Source organism: Macrotis lagotis, chromosome 2 (genome assembly GCF_037893015.1).
Source record: "Macrotis lagotis isolate mMagLag1 chromosome 2, bilby.v1.9.chrom.fasta, whole genome shotgun sequence".
Lineage (NCBI taxonomy): Eukaryota > Metazoa > Chordata > Mammalia > Peramelemorphia > Peramelidae > Macrotis > Macrotis lagotis.
Genome location: NC_133659.1, coordinates 66,697,061 through 66,724,314, shown reverse-complemented (window position 1 = coordinate 66,724,314; position 27,254 = coordinate 66,697,061). Strand labels below are relative to the sequence as shown.

The following is a 27,254-nucleotide window of genomic DNA, read 5'->3' as shown; positions in this document are numbered from 1 at the left end:
TCAATTTGTAAAAAAAATTGCTATTTTCACAAAATTGCTGTGGCCAAAATTCATAACCTGGTTTTGCTAACCTTTGGTGCTAGAGCCGCTTCCAATTAACTAAGTCTGGTCTCAAGGAAATTCTTTGGTCTGTGCTCTAACCCTTTGAGTTAGTAGCTCTTCATTAGCAGGCAACATGTCTTCTAAAGCAGTCACCATCACCCCACAATGAGACTGGAATTGGATTGGAATTGGATTTTAGCAGAAAATGCCATATACATTCATAGCTCACCATCAGTTATTTGTGAATTTAAATGGCACTTTATAAAAATCATTTCTGCATATTGTAAAAAGAACACCATTCTTCCATGGCTGTGCTTATGTATCACCCCAACCTAGCACAGCCTATATCATAGAATCATAGATTTAGAGCTGGGAGGGATCTATGCCATCATTTAGGCATAATGTGCTTTTCATGAGATGTATGTGGCTGAGTGTTTGCAAGGATGGTCAAAAAATCTGGCTTTGTCCTGATTGTCGTTGGCTGAGTCTTTAGGAGAATCATGATTTTTATAAAGGGCAATCACCCCAAACCCAGTTATATATGTGGATCACAAGGTGCCATAAATATATATTACTCTCCTAAACCCAAGTATCCCTAACCAGCCTTTGCCCCTCCATCTGTTTTGGGTGCAGTTTTGCCACTGTTTAAATCCAAGACACAGAACTGAAGAATCATTTTGATTGCAGAACTAAAGGCTTTTTACACCTGCTAAATACACAAGGGATACTGGTAACCAAAACTTTTTTTTTCAGCAACTGTTTAAGGCAGTATCATTAATAAATGTGGAGAATTATTCCAGCTGAAGATTTTTAATATGTAATCACTGATTGAGGGGTGGAGGCCTCATTTCTTCCCAAATAAATTCTTCCCACAAAAAACACAAATGGTTTTTGCATGAGGAAACAGGCAGCACACTAAGCCAAGGTTTTTTTTGAGCATAGAGTTGGCAGAGACCTCAGAGGTCAACGAATTTAACTCCCTTATTTAAAGATGAGGAAACAAAGGCCCAGGTGATTAAGCAATGGCTCACTGAAAGTCAGATAGTCAGAAATTAAAGTGAGTATAGACAATTTTTTTTTTCAAAAAGAAAGGTGGTCAGGTCAATTTTGCTCAAGTTGCATATGTATTACTATTAAGGAAGTCACAGTGGCCTGGGGTAGGAGTCAAGAAATGACTAGGATATATAGGATCACAACTCTTTAGAAAGTATGTAGGCACATACACCCAAATGAAGAGACTTATGACTTAGTTTCAAAAAGCTTTTATTGGTGGCTCCCTTAAAGGCAAAACATCAGAAAACAGAAAATTATCCACTGCAGAGACATCATTTTGTAATAAAGAAATAGTATCTTTATCCCTTTCTTTCCCACTAGTATATATACTTTCATCTTATTATGACAATTAAGAGCAGTTTTCCATGTCCAATACATGACTTGTTTAAAAAGGCACCCATTAATTATGACTGTCCACCAGTGCAGTTTCTTTCTCCATAGTCTCAACCACAGGCTGTAACATAATTAGAAAGCTCTTTTGCTCAATCTAGTAAAAATATTTGAACTGTATCCTGCTTTCCTCCTATCTGTTAGAAAGATAAGAATCTCCAAGTTTTTTCTAACTGTTTAGAACACTCAACAATTGAGGGGAAAAAACCCCCACTATCTGAAATAGTTAAATGATTACAAATTGATGGTCATAAACTTAGGGAGGTGAAACTCAAAATCAGACAACCAGACATGTTAAACTGCCTCCTCCCTCAAGTAGATAATTAGAAAAAGAAATGATTTGTCTACTAGGCCAGATAAAGAAATTCTACTCCTGCAATGCTCCGAGGTAACCCCCTTCCCCAAATACCAATGATACTATGGCTGATGATGGAGCTTGCAACAGAGCTCACAGTTTTAAGTCCCAAAACAGAGAAAGTCAGCAGAACGACAAGGGAGTTCAATGACCCAAGTGAAGTGCTGGTAAAGGCACAAGGAGAGGAATCACAGGTAACTTTTAGTGCCCTTTTCATTTAACAAGCCACACATTAGTAGAGCAGCTCAAAGACTCCTGACTTTCCATCACTCCAAGATGTTTAAATCAATTACTGTAGAAGACTTGATTGGTAGGCTGGCATCCCCTCTGGGAGAGATCTTCAAGGGAGCCCCAGCAGGTCCTGCTGGAGTAAGCTACGGCTGAGGGGTGTACCGTAGGTATTTCTTGCCTGAAGGGAGCTCCTTGGTGAAGACCCCTTTAGGAAATAGTTGTTTAGCCTCCTCTTCAGAGATAGTTGGAATAACCATTACACTATCTCCACACTAAAGAAAAATTGATAAGAAAAGTTTTAATGTGAATCATGATACCTAGGATAGAGCTGTCAATAGTTTCTTAAGCATGAAACCACACTACACCAACATTTATAGCACCTATTTATTCAGTGCTTTAAAATCTGTTAAAGATAGTAAAAACATTTTACCAAGAAGAGGACAGAGATCTTGAGAAGTTGGTTTTCTTGACCCTCAGAGCTAAGTATCAGATCTCCTAATTTTCAGATTCACTAAACACTAAGACCAAGGTTAAGCAGGTTCCAATTCTGCCTCAGGCAACTCCATAGGGCCTGATCTCCCTGGCACATATGCCCTATTTCCTAAATCTGTAAAGAAATGGGGGTTGGACTATAATGGTGCTTGATGTCTCTTCCAGCTCATCTTTTATATAAATACTCACTTATTCCTAATCTATACCTATATCAAAAGACATAACTACCTATAGCTAAGTTCTATTAATATGATGTGAAAATGTCTATAAAAGGTGACCCTGAATATAAAATATTTCATAATACTTCAAATGCTTGGAATTGGTCTCTCACCAGAGGAGAGAGTTCCCAAGGCAGGAAACTCCCCCCACCAACTGTTTTCTGAGGCCTAAGAGTTATCCAGGGGCCTTGTCCAGGGTCACTGGGTCAGTATAAGATCAGAGGTGGTCTTCCTGACCCTAAAGCATGCTCTGTATTTACTACATTACAGTCTCCTTTTTCAGGCCTTTTGATTGACATTGGGATTGTTCTATTTGGGCAGAGAGGGAGAGTATTCTTTCAGATGCCTTACTTTCCAGTCAACAGGAGTAGCAACCTTCTTGTATGCTGTCAATTGAAGGGAATCAACCACTCTGAGGATCTCATCAAAGTTCCTGCCAGTAGTTGCAGGGTAGAGGATAGATAGCTTCAACTTCTTATCTGGGCCAAAAATAAATACCTGCAAAACAGAGCAAAGGTATAAGGTTTGTACTTCTATCATTTAGGAAGTATAATTTATACTTTGCTACAGGCAGCAAAGATTCAGGGGTACAACTGTACAGAGTACCCCTTATCCTGAACACAGGTGATCTCATTTTTTTTTGAGAAGATGGATTAAACTTCAAGGGGATGCCTTTCCTGATCCTCCCTAGTGGTTAAGTCTCCCCCCTTCCTTCTCAAAGTTATGTATAAAGCAAGGAACAGATTGAAAGCTCACAGTGACCTCAGAGGCTCCCAAGTCTAATATCTCATTTAACAGATTCAGAAACAGACTAAGATTCAAATTTGGGTCTTCTTGATTCGGGCCTTATATTTACTATATTACCCAGTTGCTTCTTTATCTTAATTCACAGAATGACCAATTTAATTGTTTCACTCCACAATAGAATACTAATTCCTCAAGGGAAGGATGGTTTTTCAATTTTGTCTTTGTATTTCTGGAATAAGAAAAGTTTGATGAGTAAGAATTCCTAACCTGCACCAGCCTCTCATATACATCCTCCCTGCCTCCACTGATAGGGAAGCAGAAGATGGCAAAGAGTATAGAACAATTAACTCTTAAGTGTTAATCTGATTTTGCTTAAGTAACACTATTTGGAAATCAAAGGGAAACAAGACAAGCAAGCCCATGGGAAGAATCCTTTGCTGGATGCCTATAAAGCATGGGCTGGGATAGGAAACTCACCACTCGAGCTGTCACTGGCATGCCCTGCGCATCCCGCTCATCTGGGTCTAACATGCCCAACTTGATGGCAAGGTCCCGTTTGTGATCATCAATGATGGGGAAAGGCAGCTTCTCCAAGGGCTCATCACCATTGTATGCATTGATATCCTGAATGAGGGGAAAACAGGAGTATTAAACCAGATTATGTTCTCTGGGATTATCTTAACACTTAACCCCCTTTAATAGAATAGGGAGAGAACAGAGTGATTTATCTTGAACTATGAAGCAAAACTCCTAAAGGGTGAGTTATAGGAACAATTATAACCATTGTCTACTGGGTAACCAGGTCAGATTTTTTAGTATTTATTTCTGGCTTATTGATACTTTGTCACTTTCATTTCCAAATTCCACCCATAAGAACACTCACTCCTAACTACTAATGAGCATTCTTTTGCAACAGAGAATAAACTTAATTCAACAAAACCAATAGACCCACAAACTGCTTTGGATAGCAGTTCCCCATCTTCTCAAAGAAAGCAGTACCATAATTTCTTCAGCTCTTTGCCATGTTAGGTAAGTTCAGTTCAATTTTGGGATTCCATTTCTGTTGTAGCTAGCACATACATGATTTTTCTGGATCTGTTTACACTGTACTACTTCATAATTTTGTGTTTCTCTAAATCCTTCATTTCATATGAGGCAGAGTAATATTTATAATATGCTATATTTCTTTAGTCAGCCCCTATGGGCACCTACTTTTTTCAATTCTTTGCTGGCACAGAGTTAGCATTTATTGTAGACTGCTACCACAAAATGTGCCAAGTATAATTTGACCTTGCCAGGATTATGTAATAATACTGGAAATATTCTCTGAACCCCAAGGCCAGGGCACTTAGCAATTCAAGCTTTACTGTGTCTAGAGCATTCGGTCATGACTCCTGCTATCCCTTAGGAGGGGGATGCTTTTCAGTCCCTTCCTCATTTCTACTTTCTGAGATCCTAGAGTAGTCAAGCCCCCCCCCCCCATTCTCAAAGCACTTTATTCCTTATTTATATAGTAATTACATTTACTTTGCACAACATACTATGGCACAGTGAAAAACATTTCTGTATTTGGAGTCAGGAGAACTGTAACCATAGATAGGCAAGCTCCTTACTGCATCATCTCTGAGGAGGACCTGTACTACTCACATTCAAGAATGGTTACAAAGAAAGCACACCTTACCCTAAGGACGATAACAACAAATTATAGTTATTTGTTTAAAAACTTGGCTCTTCATTCAGCTATCAAATGGATCTTCCTGAAACAATAGTCTGACCATCACTCCTCTCTGCTCCCCACCCCAACAAACTCTAGGGGTTCTCCTATTACTCTTAGGATCAAATCCTGTTTTGGTTTTAAGATCCTTCAAAAGTGGACATCTTTCAGACTTGGTGTACCTTATTTACTGCCCTTCCCTAACATATTCTGTCAGTGACACTGTTCCCCCTGCTCATGTCCCATTTTGAAAAGTTTTCATTAGCTAACCCCCATGTGTGGGACATTCTCCTTGCTTATCTACTCCCAGCTTCTGGGGTTCCCCTCATATCTCAGAAACAAGCCTTTCCTAGTTCAAATCTGTGTCTTCCCTCTGAAATAAATAATCCTGAAAGTATATCCTGGCTATAGTATGTGTATGTGTATATGTTGTATGCATGCTATCTTGTGCATTAGCCTAGGAGTTCCTGAAGGGCAGACAGGGGCTTATCTTTTGGCCTTTCTTTGTATGTCTAGCACTTATCAAAGCACAATGGGTACCTGAAATGCTAGCTAACTGATGGCCCTAATAGATTGCAAGCTCCTGAAGGGCAGGGCCATGGCTTATTTATTCATTTTTCAATTCTCAATCAGTGTCTACCACATAGTATACACCAGATAAATGTTTATTAACAATTATTTTCTTGTGATTATGAGGTGAAAGGCATGTTTGATCATTTCAGTTCAAAATGCTTGCCTAGCCTTAACCATGTCAAAATTAAGACAATAAAACCACCATATCTACATGAATAGTTTGTGGGAATTCAGAACATAGTTAGCCTGAATTCATTTCAGTTCAAATCATTATTGGTTGCCAACCATGGCTAAGCATCTTGGTTGCAAGGACAAAAAAGAAAAATAATGATTAACTAGTTACTTAAGTGCAAATATCAAAATTATGGATTTTACAATATAAGTGATTTTATGCTGTATTAATTTTATAATCTGAGGCTGCATCTGCCTAAAGTTACTCTACTTATCACTGAGTAGAGCTCAGGAATTGAGCTTTCCCTTCCAGTTAGTTTAAAGTTACAATTAAGAGAAAAGTTGTTTTTCACATCAATGGCCTCTGGGATATCTACTTGCTTTCTTTAAGCCCCAACAAATTAACCTGGTGCCTTCCAAAAAAGAGATGTTGACTTTCCTTATTAAAAAAATTTTTATTTAAGGCAACAGAGTTAAGTGACTTGCCCAAGGTCATACAGCTAGGCAGTTTTTTACAAGTATCAGAGGCTGGATCTGAGGCCCAGATCCTCCTGACTCAAGGGCTAGTGTTCTTTTCACTATGCCACCTAACTGCCCCTTTGTCCTTATAAAAATTAACAGATTTTTATCTTGTTCAAGAAGATAACCAATCTGGTAGATCTGATCCCTTAGCAAAGATTACCAGAGGCAGATACTTCCACAAAACAATAAACATTTCTTACTTGTCAGAGGATCATGATTAACCTCCCCTGAATCCTCTCTTAAATAGATATTTAAATAGCTCTCTGAAGTCTTATGTTAGCACTAGTAAATTGGGTAAAGATAGTACAAAAGATTGTAAAATTGAAGTTTTCTCATGGATTTAATCATATCCCAAACCAGAAAATCAAACAGCATATCCAATGGGACATTCAGGCCCAAACTTCTGGTGTTGTACCTTACTCCAGGCAAGATGGTCTTGGACAGAGTCAATAGAAAGAGCGATCATCTTAACATTCCGCTTGGCAAATTCTGGGGCCAGTTTGGCAGCTCGGCCCAGCTCTGTTGTGCACACTGGAGTGAAGTCCCGAGGGTGGGAGAAGAGAATGCCCCATCTAGAAGGAACAAAATGCAATATGTGAAGGGACTGAATCAAGAAGGGGTGAAAAGAAAAGCCTGGAAGGACTTTCATGAACTGACGCTGAGTGAAAAGAGTAGGACAAGAAGACCACTGTACACATTAACAGCAACATTATGGAACCTTCAACTATGATAGACTTGCTCATTCATTTCAACAGTACGATAATCCAAGACAATTCTAAAAGACTTGTTATGGAAAATGTCATCCATATCAGGAACTAAGGAGCTTAAATGCAGACCAAAATCTTCAATTTTTAAAAGATGTCTTATGTATTGTTTTTTCCACCTCTTAATTTTTTACCTTTGTGATTTGATTGTTCTTTCACAACATGATTAATATGGATATATGTTTAACAAACATAGAACCTATATTAAATTGTTTCCTGTCAGGGGAGGAATGGAAGAAATGAAAATTTTCAAATGCCAAGTTTACAAAAATAAGTTAAATTAAGACAGTGTGAAGTCCAAGCTTTAAGGTTTGAATGTTCATTCCCAGATCCAGAGTATGAGATTAACAACATTTGGATGCTCACCAGAGATTTCCATTTTTAAATATTCTTGATCAAGATGGGAAATCCAGGAGGCAGCAGTTACCTCAGAGGAAGAATGGTCATCAACATGAAAATCTACGTCCTGATTCTCATGACTTTTCTTAAATTTCTATTTCCTCATCAGTAAAATGGGACCAATACTTGAAATGGGCTAGGTAGTAGCACAGTGGATAATGCCAGCCCTGATGTCAGAAAGATTCATCTTACTAAATTCAAATCTGGCCTCAGATTAGCTGTGTAACTCTGGACAAATCACTTTACCCTATTTGCCTCAGTTTCTTAATCTATATAATGATCTAGAAAAGGAAATGGCTAACCACTCTAGTATCTTTGCCAAGATAACCCCAATAAAGGGTCACAAAGAGTTGAGACATAACTGAAAAACAATAGCAATCCTTGAACTTCTTGTTATCTTCACTGGGTCGTGAGAAAAGTAATTTAGGGTACCAATTCAGATGATCTCAAAGTCCCAGTCTATCTCTAAAGCCCAGGATTAAGTAACTTTTAAGGGTCCTTTATGATGATTATATTCACAGTACTGAATATAGGGATCTCAATTTTCTTCTTTAGTGAGTTATTTCCTCCTTTTGCAGGGTTAGATGAATTCTGGGGGATTTAAAAGGAAAATGCTAAGTTAACATAGTGTCACTGCTGAATATGAGTAGCATCAGATTCTCTAAAATTGATAGATCATCCCATTTGACAACTTTCTTCTCATACTTTATCTTGTCAAAGAACGCAAAGACAGCCAATTAAAGCAACAGTACCTCCTGACATGAGACATGAAAACCAGTATTTTAGAGTTTTTTTCCCCTTTCTTTTCCAATCACTAGATAAAGACTAAACAAGAGAAATACTGAGCCTAATGCTTATAATCTGTGTCTCAATGGCTAGGTCCACCTTGCTTAAAAAATGCAGTTCAGGTTAAGGAGAATATCAATATTTGTCTAGTTACCTCCCTCCCTGGGAATGCAGTAAACAAACCCAATTAAAAAGCAAACTTTAAAATCCAATTCTTACTGCTCTAGTTGGTGGGCAAACAATGGTCTGTTGTGTATATGGGAAAAAAATTATATAACCTTGAAAGACAACAGGAAGGGAGCCCTAACTAGTAGATGTTTAAGTCTTCTATCCCAAAAACCACACCTCTTCCCTTTGTTCCCCCTTTACTGGGTCACCATCCATATCATTTAACATGGCATATTTCTAATCTCAGTCCTAGGCCTCCCCACCCCCATACTTTCTCAACTCCCATAGTTTCTCTGAATTACCCTAATCTATCTATGAAGAAGAATCAGAGATCTCTCCTGAGGAGCAATCACACATCTCAAACTGAATGTCCCAAGGACAAATTAATCTTTCTAGGTCTAAAACTAAACATAATGGTCTTTACCCCAAACTCATCCTGCTTCCACTTCTCTATTTTTTGTAAGAGGTATCATGATCCCTCTTCCTACTTTACAATTCTGCTATCCTTCACTCCACATACCCAGTCAGTTCCCAATCTTGTCTTTTCTACCTCCAAAATATCTTCATATTCATCTCCCTTTCTTTTTCTTTTTTTTTAAGTTTTTGCAAGGCAATGGGGTTAAGTGGCTTGCCCAAGGCCACACAGCTAGGTAATTATTAAGTGCCTGAGACTGGATTTGAACCCAGGTACTCCTGACTGCAGGGACAGTGCTTTATCCACTGTGCCACCTAGCCGCCCCCTTTCTACTCACAAAGCCAACATCCTTATTCAGGACCCTTACCACCTACTACAATAAGTTTAATTGATTTTTTTTTTAGTTTTTTGCAAGGCATTGGGGTTAAGTGGCTTGCCCAAAGTCACACAGCTAGGTAATTATTAAGTGTCTGAGGCTGCATTTGAACTTGGGTACTCCTGACTCCAGGGCTGGTGCTCTATCCACTGCGCCACCTAGCCGTCCTCCCAGTTTAATGGATTCTTAATTGTGCCTGTCCTCCATATAGTGGCCAAAGTGCTTTTCTAAAAATAAAGATCTGCCTGGGTCATTCCCCTATTGTATCTAGGTCCAAATATAAATTCCTGTTTAGCTTTTTACATCCTCTCCCAACCTGTCCCAATCTATCTTTCCAACATGATATATCATTCTTGTTCACAAATTCTACAGTCCAGATAAAATGGCCCTCTTGATATTCCTCATCTGTGACACTCTAGACTTTTGAAATAGGCTATCCCACATGCCTGGAATGCATTCCCAGTTTACCTCCACCTCTTTTAAGAGTTTTGTTTTTGGGGGCAGTGGATTGCATACCAGCTCTGGAGCCAGTAGGACCTGAGTTCAAATTTGACCTCAGATGCTTCATACTTACTTAGCTGTACAACCCCTGGGTCAGTCACTTAACCCCACTGTCTTGCAAAAAAAAAATATTGCCAGAGGTGAGGAAACAGAACCTTCAGAAATGAGATGTATGCCAGGAATGAGGAGCCACAAGTAAGTATAGTGAGGCTGGATCATCAGTGTATCTGACGACTCGAAAGATAGGAAAAGGGTCAGGTTGGGAAGGGCTTTAATAACAAACCAGACTTTACAAAAGTATTTCAAAAGTCTTAGTGCAGTATTAAGTTTTAATAATTTTTTACATCCTTAAATGAACCTCTTTACGATTATTTCAATAGAATTCTTTTTTCTTTTTAGCTCTTTGTAAAGATATAATTAAAAAAGATGTGTAGATGGTCATTTACATTTTTAGAACTAACACTCTTAAAGTGGCCAGTACCACAGAGGTAGAATTGAGAAAGACTTTGGCAGAGGGTGGAATGAGGAGTGACCAAGAGTGACTCTTGGTAGAACGAAAGGAGCATGGAGTTGGACTCAGAGAAGCTGGCTTCAGTTTTTTTCCTATTCCTATCTATATTCATTGACTTTGATCATCCTGTACTCTTCTGAGTGTTGGTTTTCTTACCTGTAAATTGAAGGGTTTGGTCTACTTGGCCTGCCAAGTCCCTTCCTACTCTAAGGGCAAACTTAAGGAAAATATCAGATAGTTGCCAGGACATGAATGAGGAGCCAGCAAAGGAAATGAAAAAGAAGCAGCCAGACACAAAGGATGAGAACCAAGTAAGAAGGTTTGAGAACTGTGGAGGAAAGTGATTGTATCAAATGACAGTCAAAGATGAGGATAGAGAAAAGGTATTATCAGGATTATTTTTTAAGTTAAAAAGAAAAAAATCTCAAACATAGTAACTCATTAAGAGAACAGTAGGGATAAAAAGTCCTCCAAGGAAATTAGAAGCAGACCACAAAGAGTCTGGTATCTTCAGAGGTAAAGCCTTCTGGTTAGAGCTCATAGGAAGCAGGGAGCTGCTTCTTAGAAGTTAAACCTGGGGCATCTGGGTGGCGCAGTGGATAGAGCACCGGCCTTGGAGCCAGGAGTACCTGGGTTCAAATCCGACCTCAGACACTTAATTACCTAGCCGTGTGGCCTTGGGTAAGCCATCGGCCTTGGAGCCAGGAGTACCTGGGTTCAAATCTGACCTCAGACACTTAATTACCTAGCCGTGTGGCCTTGGGCAAGCCACTTAACCCCATTGCCTTGAAAAATCTAAAAAAAAAAAAAAAAAGTTAAACCTGTCCTGAATGAGATGGAAGGATGACTACTCTTAACACTGGCTGATAGGATAGAGAATATTTTGCTGAGTCACATTAAGGGACCGTTTGTAGACTGTTTCACAACTTCACCCAGTTGGCCAGCTGTTTTTCCCTTCAGTGGCATGCCTCCTCCTCTCTTCCCCAAGCCATTTGAACCTTGCACAACTTTTTACAATGAGGCTATTTTTCTCCTTAACCAGGGCATCCGTCCCCTCCTTTTTAAATAAGCAACAAAACTTTTAAGGAAGAACGGGGGGGGGGGGGGGGGGGGGGGGGGAGGGGGGAGTCTTTCCATCCTAGACTATTTTCTATATGCAGCAACAGAAAAGCCACTGTGGTTGGCCTGCCACTATCACTAGTTATCAGCATTATAGAAAATGAGTGAGATAACCTGCAAATACATTTCATACATCAAATACTTTGGTTGATAAGTGTTTTAAAAAATTATATAAACAAAATCATATACAATTCAACAAAAAAGTTTTTTAAACACACACAAGTCATCTATACAAAGATAACTTTAAAATGTACTAAAATTACACAGAGGAAGAACAAACAAGCTCATATAACTTTCCACTAGAGAGCCTTCTTCAAATCCTCCCCACTCTCTTCATCACCAACCTCAAGAATAAGAGAAAGGAGTAGTTTTTCAGTTGGTCAATAGTTATTTAGTAAGAGCCCACTGTTGTTTACAGTATCAGGCTCTGGGGATACAAAGGAAGGGAAAAGACAGTCCCAGTCCTGCTCTCCAGAAACTTCTTGTCCAATGGGGAAAACAACATGCACACAGTTCTGTACACTTGTTTGTTATAGTATGAAGAGACTAAGACCTGAGAAGGACAAATATGTCTGGGAGTCTTTTCAAATTAAGAAAAAACAAACTTTCATAGTCCAATCATAAAGTCCAATGTCAGAATGCAGAAGTTCTGGACAGAAGTCACTTGTGTTCACATGGTTAAATGACTAACAGGGTTAGAGTATTACAAGAATGCTAATACTTATTTATACTACTTGAAAAATTATTTGTGAACTCAAAGAAGCAAGATAAAGTTGATTTTATAATGAGTCATTTCAGTTTCTTATATTAGTCCAGCTTAAAGAAGTTATGTAAATTCTTTAAAAAAAACCTTTAAAAAAATCCCTGCAGATTTCACATAAGCATTTCAATGGGACAAACATTAGTTGTTTCAGAAACTTATTAAAATCTAGGTATATTAGTTTGTATTTCATTAAAAATACGCATGGGGGCAGCTAGGTAGTACAGTAAATAGAGCACTGGCCCTGGAATCAGGAGGTTCCAAGTTCAAATATAGTCTAAGACACTTAAGAAACTAGCTGTGTGACCTTGGACAAGTCACTTAACCCCACTGCCTTGCAAAAACCTAAAAAAAATATGCATGAAGATTTTGATGGACACTAGAAACAAAAATGCTTGTTACAACTGACTTTGATAAAACAAATTAACAATTTAAGTACAGTAGTAAAATTTATCTAAAAAACCCCCAAGGCAAATGAATTCTTTCTTTAATAGAGAATATCATTTCTAAGTCAGTAAAATAAATATTTAAGTTACCTTACAAAACAAGAATGCACACCTTTGGGAGAGAATATTGGTGTCTTAATGAGGGAAATTATTTTTTCTATTATGTTAATAATCAACTTATTAATTAGGACTCAGGCTTTTTGTTTTCTAATTTATGTCCCAGGCCCATAGGTCAGTCAGTCTGAAGGAGATGGGTAATCTTCCAGGAATATGCTTCTTGATCTTGAGGGAAGGGATGAGGGGTAGAAACCCAACCCAACTGGGAAACCTTATTTAAATTGCCTACTTTCTGAGGATAAGTGGATATATTTTATTATTTTTCTCCTATAAATGAGCCATTGATAGTAGATGCAGTGTTTCAAGTTATGCTAGTGGTGCATCACCAGGAAATGAAAAAATCTTTCTTTGTGAGGGACTGAACTGTCTGCCCCTGAAGAGGCCCTTCTCTGGATGGTTAGCCACCAGGTAATGACTAATTATTTCAGTCACAACTCAAAAAGATCCAATTTCTAACTAATAAAATGTCTATGATAAAGAAGATAGTAATTCTGTTTTAATACTTTAAGGTGACAGATAAAAATCTTCAACTTAAGAGCTAAATTAAGGAGCAATCCTTTCTATTACAAAACATTACTCCCTTTATATAAGGCAGCTGGGTGGCAGAGTGGATAAGATTGGTCTTGGAGTCAGGAGGACAGGAGTTCTGAATCCAGTCTCAGACAGTTGTCAGTTACTAGCTGTGTGACCTTGGCTGAGTCACTTAATCCTGATTGCCTCACATCCAGGGTCATCTCCAGTCATCCTGATTCCTATCTGGCCACTGGACCCAGATGGCTCTGGAGGAGGAAGTGAGGCTGGCTCACTTAGCATCTCCCTCAGTCAATATGTGCTTGTCATGGCATTACTTCCCTCATGTTATGATCTTCTTTGAGAATGAAGGACATTTTCCTTTATATATATGTATTCACCAGAGTTTATTTTAAATAGTGAGCTCCTCTATGGCCAGGAAAGTTGTATGAACCTCAAATATACTTAAAAAAAAAACCCAAGATGTGTTTATCCTTTCTTTCCCCTACAATATGAAATTTTTTAAAACTACACAAACCAGAGACAGCAAGGTAGCACACTGGACAGAGCACTGGTCCTGGAGTCAGGAGGACCTGAGTGATCATGGGTAAGTCACTTAACCCCATTACCTTGTCAAAAAAAAAAAAACTACTTTTGGAAAATCTGGTGGCCTCTGATTGGGCCTGATGCATAACAAGTGCTTAATACATTTATTAAATTCAGTCAAGGAGTATTGTGTAGTATGTGAGAAGAGGATGTTTCTATGTACTCACTAAAGGACCCATTACTCAGACAAGTCCAGCAAAGTCTAGATAATGTATTTGTGGGATCAGAATCTCCTCCATCCTTTCTCTTATGTCAGAGTCAGTCAGCAGACCTAACCTGTGGCATGGAGAGAAAAAAGACAGAATTGGAAGACAAGAGAGGATGAATGATTCTTCCATCCTCAATCTAAGTCTTGGGAGTTTTCCACCACAAAATCATCCTGTTGTTTGCCTACAGATCAACTCTATCTGCAGAATCCCCTGAGTACTTAGACACTAGACACACCTAGGTGTGTAGATGATTTCATATTACAGGTGGAAAGGAATTTATAGACCATCCAGTCGAATACCCTTTACCCTCTCCTTTTGCAGATGACCTTTCTAAAGCTTATAAAAGGATTAGACAGATGAGTCATAATTCAAATCCAGGCCTTCCAATTCCATATTAAGTGTTTTTTTTCCTACTACACCACATTGTTTGCATGATATGTATTTCACTAATAAGGGAACACAAAATGTTAATCATTAAGATGAATAGAAACTTATTTGTAGAGACTGGATTGAAAGGATTCAGCAGCATATGAATCAGTATGCTAGACTACCTGAGCTTTAAAGGAAGGTTAGAGCTTATAAGAAGCAATATTGAGGAGAGCACGATCCAGGAATGATGGACAATCTACACAAGGACAAGGAACTGGGAATTGGCAATGTTTTCTGTTGAGTGAAGAGTAAATAAGTCAAGTTTGGAATGTAATGTGGGAGAAAGAAGAGATCTAGAAAGGTAGAGTGGAGCAAATTTACAGAAGGTTTAAAATGCTAAGACTATGAGTTTGTATTTTATCCTAAAGGCAATGGATGGGCTTTTTTCTTTTTCTGTTTTTTTTTGGGGGGGCAAGGTAATGGAGTTAGGTGACTTACCCAAGGTCACATGGCTAAGTAATTTAAGTGTCTGAGGCCTGATTTGAACTTGGGAACTCCTGACTCCACCACCAGTGCTTTATTTACTGCCCACTGTAATCACCTAGCTGTCCCTATGCACTTCATTCTAAGTAGCCATAAAATGGGACGATGGCACCATCAGTATGGGATGGTTTAGAATTCTAGCCTAAGCAAGTTTCAAACAACTTCCTTAATTGTAGGTAGGCTGTGCAATACCCCAGGGACAAGTGAACTGGAGGTGAAGGAGGTGTGGAGAAATGGAACACTCAGGAGGAAGAGAATCTTTCTCAAAGATCATAAGACTTAAAAGAGCTGGAATAGACATTAGAAGACCCAATGAACTGACCAGTCTATAATTTAAATATATATGTTTTGCATGACTTCACATGTAAAAATAACAGGCATAATATTGTCTGCCTTCTCAGTGCTGAGTGGATGAGGAAAGAGAGAAGAGCTAGAGCACAGGAGAGAATTTGGACCTGGAGTAAAAGATAATGAGTTCAGTTTTGGATATGTTCAATTTAAAATGTATGTGTATCCTATTGGGAGATCTAATAGGCAGTTGAGGCTTTACTGCAAATTAACTGAAAGGTTAGGGCTAGTCAAGTAGATATGATTATTAGTTATATACAAATAATTGAAATCATGGAAATTGAGTAGATCATCAAGTCAGATAAAATAGAAGAGGATCCCAGGCAGAGCCTTGGAAACCATCCTAAGCTCCAAGAAAAGAGACAGAGAAAGAACAGTCAGATTAGAAAAAGAACCAGTAGTGAACAGTTACAAAAATCTAGAGAAAAGAGGGTATCAACTGACAAAATCAAAAGTTAAAAAAAGGCTAAAGAAGGATGAGATTGAAAAATAGACCTTGACAATTAAAAAATAAGTAGTAAATTTGTAGAGAGCATTTTTAGTTAAATGAAGTTGGAAGCCAGAATATAAAAAAGGTCTTCCCAAGGAATTTAGCCATAAAATAGAGATGTAGTGAGGATTTCCTAAGGATGGGAGAGACATGAGCATGTTTGTAGGTAGTAGGCAAACAGTGTAGAAGCAGGTGGAGACTGAAGATTAGGTAGCAATCTGCTGAAGAAGATAGGAGGAATAGGTTAGCCTTGGCAAAGAAAGGGCTCTTCAAGTGAGACAGCAATGAAAGTGGAGAAAGTGATGGAATTTGGGGAAAGGACCAAGCTCAGTATATGGTTCTAGGGAAGGTGAGCTAGTAGAAGTCAAAGAAGGAATATAAAGGCTTGGAGAGGGTGCCAGTGGTGAGATAAATCAATCAATTAGGGAGGTGGAAAAGGTATAATAATTGTCTTGGCATGGTAAGAGTTATAGTTGATTATGTAAAGAAATTTGTCATGGATCCATTTAGCCTAGTTTCATGATTTTTCTCCAACTTCGTTTAGTACCAAATGAATAAAGGAAGTACAGTATGGATGATGCAAGTATTTCAAGGCTGAGGCTTGGTAGGGGGCAAGATCAGTGATAAGAAATGGAGAACCAAAGACTCAGAGGAGATAACAGTGTTGAATTGCACTGTCTCACCAAAGGGTCAAAGATGGGCAAGGGAAGATGATGTTTGTCTTCTGTTCTCAAAGACCAGGACATCAGGGAGGTGATGCCATTGACAAGCACATGAACTGGAGTGAAGGAGACTATGCTAAGTCACCAGCCTCACTTTCTCCTCCATAAACATCTGGATCCAGTGGCTAGATATGAATCAGGACAACTGGAGATGGCCCTAGCTCTGGATGCAAGGCAATCGGGGTTAAGTGACTTGCCCAAGGTAAGTGTCAATTGTCATCTCCCGTCCTCCTGACCCCAAGTTCTATCCACTGGTCATCTAGCTGCCCAAGGACAGCTGGCTTGGGAAAGAACTAATGGGGGTGGAGGGATTGGAGGTAATGGTTAAGACAAAGGTTTGAAATTGCAATGCAAAAGAGACAGATTAAGAACAGATTGTACACATAAAGCAATTTCATAGATCTTGACCACAGATAGAAGGAATATTTAAAGGCCATGACCAAGGTCAAGGGTATGACTCTTTTGGTGTCTAGTTATACTGGAGATGTAGGTCTTGGAAGTTAAGTAGAGGTCTAGGGAGGCGGTTAGGATATTTGTTCAGGTTATCAGTATGTATATGTGTGTGTGTGTATATATATATATATATATATATATATATATATATAATGAAGTTCCCATCTAAGAGGGCAGAAGTTGAGGAAAATATGCACGAGGTCCTTAGCCTGATTTGGTGGTAGAGGAGAAGTCAATCTCAAAAAGAAGAGAAGTTGCTAAGTGATAATCCTAGAAGCGGTCTTGGAGGCAAGGAATAGCCAACTCTAGTTCAGAGCTGGAAATGGTGACCTGAAAAGCTGTGCCATCAGGAGAGCCAGGTCTTAGGGAGGAACACTCAGGTCTTCCTGATTCCAATCCAGCCCTCTATCCTTGGTACCAACTGGCTGTGTCTCCATGAGAGTAAGAGGAAAAAGTTAGGTGTCCACAGTAAAAAAGTGTTAAGGGCCACACAACTCACAGACCCCTAGGGAGGGGAAATAGAATAGTGGGCCTCAGAAAACATCATGAGAAAACATCTCTGAAATGTGTTCACAGTTAGGGGAAAAGGAGGCTCTAAATACAGAGTATTCTTCAACTGTTCTCAAAGTTGCTCACCAGCCACATCCTGGACAGTCATTTTTAATCAGTGCAAGGTGGGGAGGCGGGTCTAGATAAAGAGGACCTAGGTAAGCTTCTGGGCAGTTAATGATTTTTAAATTTACAAGGTGACCAGATTTGGCAAGAAAAGACCAAAGGGTCGGACTCCACCTTTACTCACTCACCTAACCTTCCTAATAAGCGTGGAAAAAGACCCAAGATAAAATAGCAAGCACTAAGAAAGCTCAGTCACCAAGATGAGTGCGAGGGCTGGGTCACATGCCCGGAGGTCGGGGGCTGGATCCCCCCACAGGGAGCCAGTTCCAGCCAGAGGAAACTGCGCCCAGGAGCACGACCCCCACCACAGCCCCGCACCCCCACTCATCAGAATTTCTAAACACAATTAAACAGTATTCAAGGGTCTCGGACATCTTGCATAAGTGGGGCCTGGGAAGACAACCCCCCCAGCAGGCGCCCGGAGCGGTCCGGGTCAAGCTGGGCTGAGTGGGGGGCAGGGGGGCAGGGGTCAGCCTGGGAGGGGAGCAGATCATCTGGGGGGTCCTGGGCGCAGAGGAGAGGGGGCCGGGGTGAAGGGGTCATGGCGGTGGAGCAGGAAGCATGGGGGGCTGAGGGAGTTGAGGGGGGCCGGGGTGAAGGGTCATGGGGGGCTGGGGGAGCTGAGGGCCGGGGTGAAAGGGTCATGGGGGTGGAGCAGGAAGCATGGGGGGCTGGGGGAGCTGAGGGGTTGGGGGCCGGAGGTGAAGGGTCATGAGCTGAGGGCCGGGGTGAAGGGTCATGGGGGGCTGGGGGAGCTGAGGGGGGCCGGGGTGAAGGGTCATGGGGGGACGGAGGTGGGGTGAGGTGAGGGCGGTGAGTTCGGGGTGAGGGGAGCGGGGCACACGGGGGAGGCGAAGTGGGGGCGGTCAGGGAGCTGAAGCAGTTGCGGGGGCTGGGCGGGGGCCGGGGCCGGGGCCGGGGCCGGACTCACGAGTCCCCGAGGAAGTCGTGGAAGCGGATGCGGCCGGCCGTGGTGTCGGCCTCGAAGTTGGGGGCCTCCTCTCCGAGCAGCAGCCCTCCTGGCAAGGCGGCGGCGCGGGGCGGGAGAAGCCGGGGCCGACGTGCGCGCTCGCGGGTGCCGCCGCCCGCCGGCAGAAAAAGGGGGCGCCGGGGGGCGGGGCGCCGGGGCGGGGCCGGCGCGCGGAAGGGGCGGGGCCCGGCGCTGCGCGCACCAACCGGGGAGAGGGGAGAGGGGGTGGGGCGTGACGCAGAGGGGCGGGACCGGAAGGCCGGGGGCGGGGCCGGGGGCGGGGCGCGTCTCGGGCTCCTCCCCTCCCTCCCTCTGCCCGGTTCCGCGGCGCCTGCGCCCCGCGCCGAGGCCCCGCCCCTTCTGGCCCCCAGAGAGGGCCCCTCCCCCCCGGCCTGCGCGGGAGGCCGCGGACGGACGCCCCTTCATCATTCTCTGCGGTTTACTTTTTCCAACCCATAAGCATTTATTAGGCGCCTACTGCGTCCGAGGCAGCGCTAAGCCCCGGGGACACGAGGAGCACCGAAAGGGGGTCCCCGGCGGAGTCTGGGGCCGCTCGGCACGCGGACGTTCCCCTCTTTCTCGCGGTTCCCCTCTTGTTGTGATTTTCCTTCCCGGCCCGGGGGGGACCGCAGGCTGCGGGGGAGGGGCACGGGGACGAGCGGGGCGCGTGCCACCCGGCACGGCGGACTTCTCAACAAAACTTAGCAAAACTTGAGAAAAGGGGTCCGTGAGCTTCGTCACACCCCACGATCGCTTTCCCTCCTCTTCATCCCGGGCTCGCACGAATCCGTCCTGTCTGCCTGTGCCCAGAACACGATGCGCGCGAACCCACGCGTGCAGAACCGCATCCACAGGAGTGACTCAATGACAGCCTTTTAAGGTCCGCAGATAGTATTTTCACTTTCCAAAAGAGGAAACTGAGGGTGAAAAAAGTGAAGAAGGCTTTTCAGACTACCGTCTTAGGCTGAATTTGAACCAAAGTCTGTCTGATTTCAGGTCTAGCATTTTATAGTCCATACGCTGAGACACTGCTTACAACATAAATGATTAATATTTCTCAGATGAACCACTACAAATGTTCAGGTCTTCCCTGGACTTTAACACTGTATTTTAGCTTATTTAGCACCTCATGGATCTGCTTCTCTCATCTTGAATTCTTTTTTTTTTTTTCGGAGGCACCTAGAATATTTTATTTCTCTGTTACCACACAAAGTTTTCTCTCTTCAAAAATCTTATTTCACAGGGGCACAGTGGATAAAGCACCAGCCCTGGAGTCAGGAGTACCTGAGTTCAAATCCGGCCTCAGACACCTAATAATGACCTACCTGTGTGGCCTTGGGCAAGCCACTTAACCCCAGTGCCTTGCAAAAACCAAAAAAAAAATCCTATTTCACAAAGATTTCTTTAATTCAGAGGCACAGTTCTGCCAGAATAATAACTTAGCAACCCCACCCCAACCCTGGGAATTTGTCTAGTTGACATGGGTTTGATATTTTTTCTTGCTCCAAGTAGGAACCACCAGAACATTGTCCCTAAGATGCTGTCATCTTAGGTGGGGTGCTCATAATCTTTTCTCTCAGCTATCATCATGATCATTCCAGATTCTGACTCCAAGTCCAACTCCATTTAGTATAATACACTGTTCTTTTGCTCAAAGTCTCCATTTGACAACACAGGGAAGGCAGCTGTTGCAGACTTTTGTACAAAGAAGATTTAGGTTTCCATGACCCCATTGCTGCAACCCCTGAAACCTTGCTCATTTTTCATTAGTATGTTAACTAACCAAAGCTTAAAATATGACCTCTTCCAGGGATATTTGCATTTTGAAGAATCAGAAAAAGGGAGGAAATGTCAAAAAAATTAAGCAAAGAAAATTGAAGAAATAAAGCTAATTTTTAATTCAATCTTATAGTACATGAGGATTGCCTTTTTTCGTCTTTGGGAAGAGTGTCTTTTGGCAAAATGTGCAAAATGATTACTTTAAAAGAAATTTGATTGCCCCTAGGTTAAGTCTTGTGAAACTAAATCATAACTACCACATTATTCTGATTATATTGGGAGCTTGGTATCCTTTCTACTGAAATGAGATTGGGGAGAGGGGTAGAATTTATTTTCCCTTTGGGATTAGTCTTCTTTTCTAAAGTTATCAGAGACATCTCTGGTGCTGGAGGGTGGAGCTAAGATTGCAGGATTTCTAGAGGCAGAAATTCCCAGAAACTCTCCTCCAGAACACTCCAGATTATATAAGGTGTCCCAAAAGTCTTAGTGCAGTTGTAAACTTAAAACTTTTGGGATTGCCCTGTATACATGCATTAATACATGCATGCATACACATACATATAGGTGTATGTGCACATATATAATTTATATACACATGCATCTATATTTATATGTGTGTACTTTTTCTTTTTAACCAAATCTTTAAGTTTGTTGATGTCTTAGGGTTGGACTAGTTTACTGGAATGATGAAATTATATTGGAAATTAGTCCAGGTGTCTAAAATCTTTCAAATCAATCAGTGTACACACTTGAAAGAGAATTATGGATTTAATAAAAATGTAAGACCTATTCTTTCCTTCTTATTTCCCTGTTAAATGAAATATATGTATATACATATATATGAAATGAAATATTAATTACCCTATTGTGATCATTTGAGTTTCAAAGCAAAACTGTTTTGGGTGTTTTTGTATCAAAATAAGCCTTGGTTATAATAATATAATACAAATAAGAAATAAAATGTAAAAAAAATTTCTACAATATTAAGTAGTCTAACCATTTTTTACAGCTTCATTTATTATTAAATCTCTAGAATTTTTAATTTGAATGAGAGAGCTCATATAGCGTGTGTGTGTGTATGTGTGTGGCCACAGGAGCAAGAAAGAAACCCAAGCTGAAATATAAGGCAAAATTGTAGTTGCCAAGGTGCTAGCTAACAAGTGCAAGAAGCTCTGCTGCTGCATTTTGGAATGAGAATGAGAGCAAAGCAAGACCATGGATACTGAGACAGCATTACTATTCATAGGAACATGGCACCACAGACTGAAAGTTGGAAAGTGGCCTGAGGGTCATCAAGGCAAGCATTCTCATTTTACATATGAGGAACCCAGGCAATTAAAGTGACTATCCAAGGTCACATTAGTGACAGAATATAGGTTTGAATCCAAGTCTTTTGAATCCAAACCCAGCATACTTTACACTATACCTTGTGACAATACTTTCTGATTAAACAATAGCTTCCATATTTATTTTGTCCTTTATAAAGTACTTTCCTCACAAAAACCCAAGACGGACGGTAGCAAAATAATATCACTTTTTTTGTTACAGATGAGGAAAAGGACTCTTAGAGAATTTAAGTGATCTGTTCAGGATAATATATATTGTCAAAGACTGAATTTGAGCTCAAGCTTCCTGTTTTCAAGTCTATTGCAAAGTTTTCCATTTCTACTGTCTTTTGAATAAAATTGAACACAAGTAAAATAGTGCAAGCATGGAGGGAAGAATTATTATACAGCAAAAGACATCTGTGTGTCTTTCATGTGAGCAGGGAGTAAGTAGTGTTAGTACTTCAAAAAGACGATTTTCTGTCTTCTCTAACTCAACTGCCTATACTGCTGCCCTATTGCAGACCATGCGACTTCAGATCTTTATGACTGAACAATTTAAACCCATACATGCTAAATTGAGAATTAAGATGGGAGAAAAGTCTGGAAAATTGCTCAAAATATTTTTTAAAAATGAAATCTCTAGAACTCTTACTCTGCTTCTAGAATTTTCTCTCTATGGTTCTGACCCTCATCATTCAGATATCTTAATTACTCAGTTTTCTGTGGTGACATAATTTTGTCAGTCAATAAACATTTGAATTCAGATCTAATTTCAACTCAGCTTCAGACATATACTGGAGTGCCATCCAGTCTCAGATACTAACTGGGACCCTAGGTAAGTCACTTAACTCTGCCTTAGTTTCCTCATCTGTCACATGAGCTGGAGAAGGAAAAAGCAAACCACTGTAGTATCTCTGCCAAGAAAAGCACATTTAGGGTCATGAAGAGTTGGATACTACTGAAAACAACTGAACAACAAGAAAGAAAGAGCTTTCATGAAGTAGCTGTTGTATGCTAGTTTGTCCTTTGTTCTTGAAGACCATCTTGAAGAAGAAATCAAGGAGGTGATGCCATGACAAGCACATGAATTGGATTAGAGACTAACTAGCTGTGCAACCCGGGGAAGTCACTTAACCCTGATTACCTTGCATACAAGACCATCTCCTGTCATCCTGATTCATTTCAGGCCACTGACCCAAATGACTTTGAAAGAGAAAATTAAGCTGGTTTCTTAGAACAGGACCCCTACTCAAATCCAATTTATGTGCCTGTCATGGTATCACCTTTCCTGATGTCATGATCTTCTTTGAAAAAGAAGGACAAGGGGGCTGCTAGGTGGCATAGTGGATGAAGCACCGGCCCTGGAGTCAGGAGTACCTGGGTTCAAATCTGGTCTCAGACACTTAATAATTACCTAGCTGTGTGGCCTTGGGCAAGCCACTTAACCCCGTTTGCCTTGCAAAAACCTAAAAAAAAAAAAGAAAAAGAAAAAGGACAAACATCATCTTTATTATCATCATCATCATGTGCTAGACACTGTGCTAAGTATTGAGCATAAGAAAAGGAAAAATGCAATCATCACTCTCAAAAAGTCATTAGTAAACATAGAGAAAATGGAAGAAAAAATTAAGCACTCCTACAAGGAGTGGAACCATTCATTTCCATCCTTTTTTTTCTTCCATTTGTGTTTTGAAGTTCAAGATTCTTTTGTTTGACTATTCTTTCTTCAATGCCAACTGCTTTCTTAAACTTTCACCTGAGAAAAATTATTTTCATATTATATTAATAACCAATTTCATTCTAGAGGACTCAAAGATCCTCTTTTTATGATTAATAACAAATTATTAGTAAATTAATTATTAGTAGTGGTTTTCTCTTTTTACTTTTTCATTCAAAGCCCAGTCCTTGTGAAGACCACAGTAGACCATGAGATATTCTCCTCAATCTTGGTTATTCAAGTGAGATATACATTACTGATTTAAGGGTAAAGATTGGTGAAGTCTAATCCATTATTCAACAGTTTACGTTATCAGTGTGGAGATGGATCCATTTATCTAGATAACTGAAAGCAGCCAATTATCATCAAACCATGTTCCCAGCAGGAAGAGGTGAAAACATTTTGCCCACCTCATCACTAATATTTCCATCCCTTCATTAATAGTTAACCAATCAGTGTTGATTTTCACTCTCAGGAACACCTCTACCTTCTTTCCCAAAGTTATTTAAACAACTAACCACCTCTGTTTGGGTCTTTGATTATGACAGAGACCATTGACCTCAATTTATTGATTATTTGCTAGTTTTACTAACATGTTGATTATTAATTATGCAAAATTCTATCACTTGGGTTTTTCATTTGTCTCACTCCTTTTCCTGACCCATTTATTTCCCTGTTGAATTTAATGTATGTTTATTCCAAACTCTTTGTGTATACACATATTAAACTCTTTTTGCCAATTTCAGATAACAGTGAAACTCAGCACATGCTCACTCCCTTCATAGTCCCACTAAGTATATTCTTCTTTTATACCTTAATTATGTGAAATAAATTTCTATTCCATTATTTCATCTATGGTTTATTTCTTTTTCCTTTTTTTTAAGCCTTCCTCTCTTACATGTAACAGGTTAGAGCAGAACAAATCCACCCCATGTACTACTTATTTGGTTTTCTTTATTTCTTCTGTAATACTTGGGATACTGTGATAGTGGAATTCTGTTTCTTGTCTCTTCTTTTTCTATTAGAATATAAACACTTTACCAATATGCAATACCTTCCAATTGCTCAAATTTATTTTCTTTATGAGGTTTTGATTGGGAACTATGTGGGGTGTTCAGGAGGACTATCTTGCCAGACCCTTTTCAGGGCTGTTCATCCAACATGGGTGTCCACCTGATTCAATCAACTTTTATCTGAGTGCAAGAAGCTGGAGTATGAACAGAGGCCATACCCTCGTAAATAAGCTTACAGCTAGTTGAGCATAACCAACAGATTTGAGACCTGAGTTTTAGTGGGATGTTTACCCCCATCATGTGAAGATTTTCTCTGGCAGAATGGATGAATAGGAACAATTTGTTCTAACTGCCATGACAGTGACTGAAGCTATTGGGTACCTTGGGTCATTGCTAATTGTTCTGGTTTTTGTCTTGCCACTGAACTTTGATGACTTGGGAAAAAAGTGAGGTTGAAGACTGCAACTCTGCTTCACTTAAATCCAATTCACAGGTAAGTCATCACCTGTGATGTCATTGTTCTTCTTCAAAGGATAAGCAATTGACAGTCTAGTCTTTTCATTAGGATTATTTGAAAATCAAGCCCTCCATTCCTCTGATTATACTTGTTTTTGCAGGGCAAATTATTCTTAGTTGTTAGCTTTTTTCTTTTGTCTTTTGGGATGCCATTTTAAAATTCTAACAAAAATGAAATTTGCTTATCCTTATGAACTTATATTTTTTGGGAAGATGATCACATATATAAACATATACAGTATATATATATATATATAATATATTATATATATATATGTATATACTTCAAGATAATTTGGAGGGAGCCCTGGAGAGTATTGACTAGGGAATTATGCTTTAGTAAAATGGATTGAAGAGAGAAGATGCTTAAGGCACAGAGAATTCAGAAATTCTTGAAATAGTCAAGGCACAAGACAGCCATGTAGGTAAGTAGAAAGAAGAGACTAGATGTGAGAAATTTAGTAGAAGTAGAAATAATAGGATTCAGCAATTGATTGGACATATAACATATATTCTTAGAGAAAATATTTAAATTAGAAAAGCTTAAAATCAATCTTTGCAGAGATTTTCAAATAAAAGGAGCAATCACTGAACTTGGTAGAGTTAGGTTTCTTGGATATTCAACAGATTTGAAATTTGTAAGTCGTCAAAGGGACTCCTATGATTTTTAACTGTTGAACAGAGAAATAGAATTTTCAAATGCAAGGAAATGAATAATTTGTAATAGAAGATACTTTGTTTATTTTAAATTTTCAGTTTTTTTGACTGATCCAATGGTTTTTGTTGCTTCATGGAATTGCTTTATGAATTCTGCTTGCTCCTGTCTATTTTTTTCAAGGAGTCCACTACTTGGGGTTATTCTAAGTTATTTATTCTCCTAATTTTTTCCCTTTTGAACTCTAATTTAATTTTTTAAAAATCTCTTGTTTCATTTCCTTGAACCAACTAATTTTTCTTCTTCTGAGACTCCATTTGTACTTATTGTAAAGTTATTCTTTTCAAGATTTATCTCCTGAACATCCCATAACCCAGATTATTCCTTCACTAAATTTAATATTTTCTTCTGTTTACTTATATCTTCAGCCTCAGTTTCTAAACAGGGACCTTGTGCCAGAGCTTGGATTTTTTCCTCTCTTAAATTCTCAGATGTAGTGAATAGGCCCTGGCCCTGCTTCACCCTTTGTAGTCAGGCTGCTGCTGCTACTAGATCTAGATGGAATACTTGGAACTCAGGTACAATTCCTGCCTTCTGTCTCTGTCTCCTGATGGCTCAACATGGGTTCTGATGTTGTTGTGATCTCTCTCTCACTGTATAATCTCAAACTGGGAATTGACTCCATCTCTAGCTCTGGCCTTGGTAGACTTCAGTTGGATGTTAGAGCTCTTGCTGATTTCAGGTTTTCTGGAGGAACCCTGGAGGGCAACCCAGGTATGATTCTGGACCTAGACCTATCTCCTTTTTTTTTTTTTTTTTTTTTTGGCAAAGCAATGGGGTTAAGTGACTTGCCCAATGTCACATAACTAAATAAGTATTAAGAATCTGGGACTGAATTTGAATCCAGTTCCTCCTGACTCCAGGGCTGGTGCTCAATCTACTGTGCTGCCTAGCTGCTCCACCTGTCTTCTTTTGTTGTCCCTCTAGGAGCATTGCCTTTGAGTCTCTTTGGAGAGTTCTGAAGAAAGTATGTATTGTCTGACTCTGTTTCGCTCTGTAGTGATCTAATAGAGGAATAATTCTATATCCCCAATAAGCCAGAAAAAATATCCTGCTTACTTGAGATCCTATTTACCAGAGCTTCTACCTCACCAGGTGTATCCATTCTCTAGTGCCTTAGGCTTCTAGGTGACCTCCTATGCTATCCTGGACTGGATGTACTCATTGAGTTATCTCTTTGGTCTTCTTGATCATTGAACACTATCTAATTGCCATTTGGATCCATGCTAGGGTATTTGGTGGAAAAGCTAAGCTTGTGTCACCATTTTAACCAGAAATTTGCCAAATCTGCTCCTCTGTGTCATCTCAGTTCTTTGGGGGAATAATGAGAGGTCATTCCCACACCACTTATACCTGTGGGACATAAATGAGAAAGAAATGATGGAAAATGTGTATCTAGGACTCTAGATCCACAATAGGCA

General features: G+C 40.0%; 1 protein-coding gene across 1 annotated transcript; it reads right to left on the bottom strand.

Annotated features, from left to right (window-relative positions):
* Positions 1-1,288: 1,288 nt before the first annotated feature.
* Positions 1,289-26,938, bottom strand: PRDX6 (peroxiredoxin 6). Its single transcript, XM_074220881.1, has 7 exons — positions 26,893-26,938; positions 19,244-19,625; positions 18,727-18,957; positions 6,924-7,080; positions 4,006-4,152; positions 3,133-3,279; positions 1,289-2,343 (listed from the first exon to the last, which is right to left on the bottom strand). The coding sequence occupies exons 1-7, from the start codon at positions 26,936-26,938 to the stop codon at positions 2,215-2,217; spliced, it is 1,239 nt and encodes a 412-aa protein (XP_074076982.1). The 3' UTR covers positions 1,289-2,214.
* Between the last annotated feature and the right edge of the window lie 316 nt (positions 26,939-27,254).

What these genes read in the sequence shown, in the direction of transcription:
- PRDX6 (XM_074220881.1), bottom strand. Translation starts at nt 26,938, where the DNA reads ATGGATACACCTGGTGAGGTAGAAGCTCTGGTAAATAGGATCTCAA. An exon ending in TCTGGTAAATAGGATCTCAA is followed by an intron (nt 19,626 to 26,892) that starts GTAAGCAGGATA and finishes GCTGTCATTGAG; the next exon opens with TCACTCCTGTGGATGCGGTT. An exon ending in TGCCAGTGACAGCTCGAGTG is followed by an intron (nt 3,280 to 4,005) that starts GTGAGTTTCCTA and finishes TCTGTTTTGCAG; the next exon opens with GTATTTATTTTTGGCCCAGA.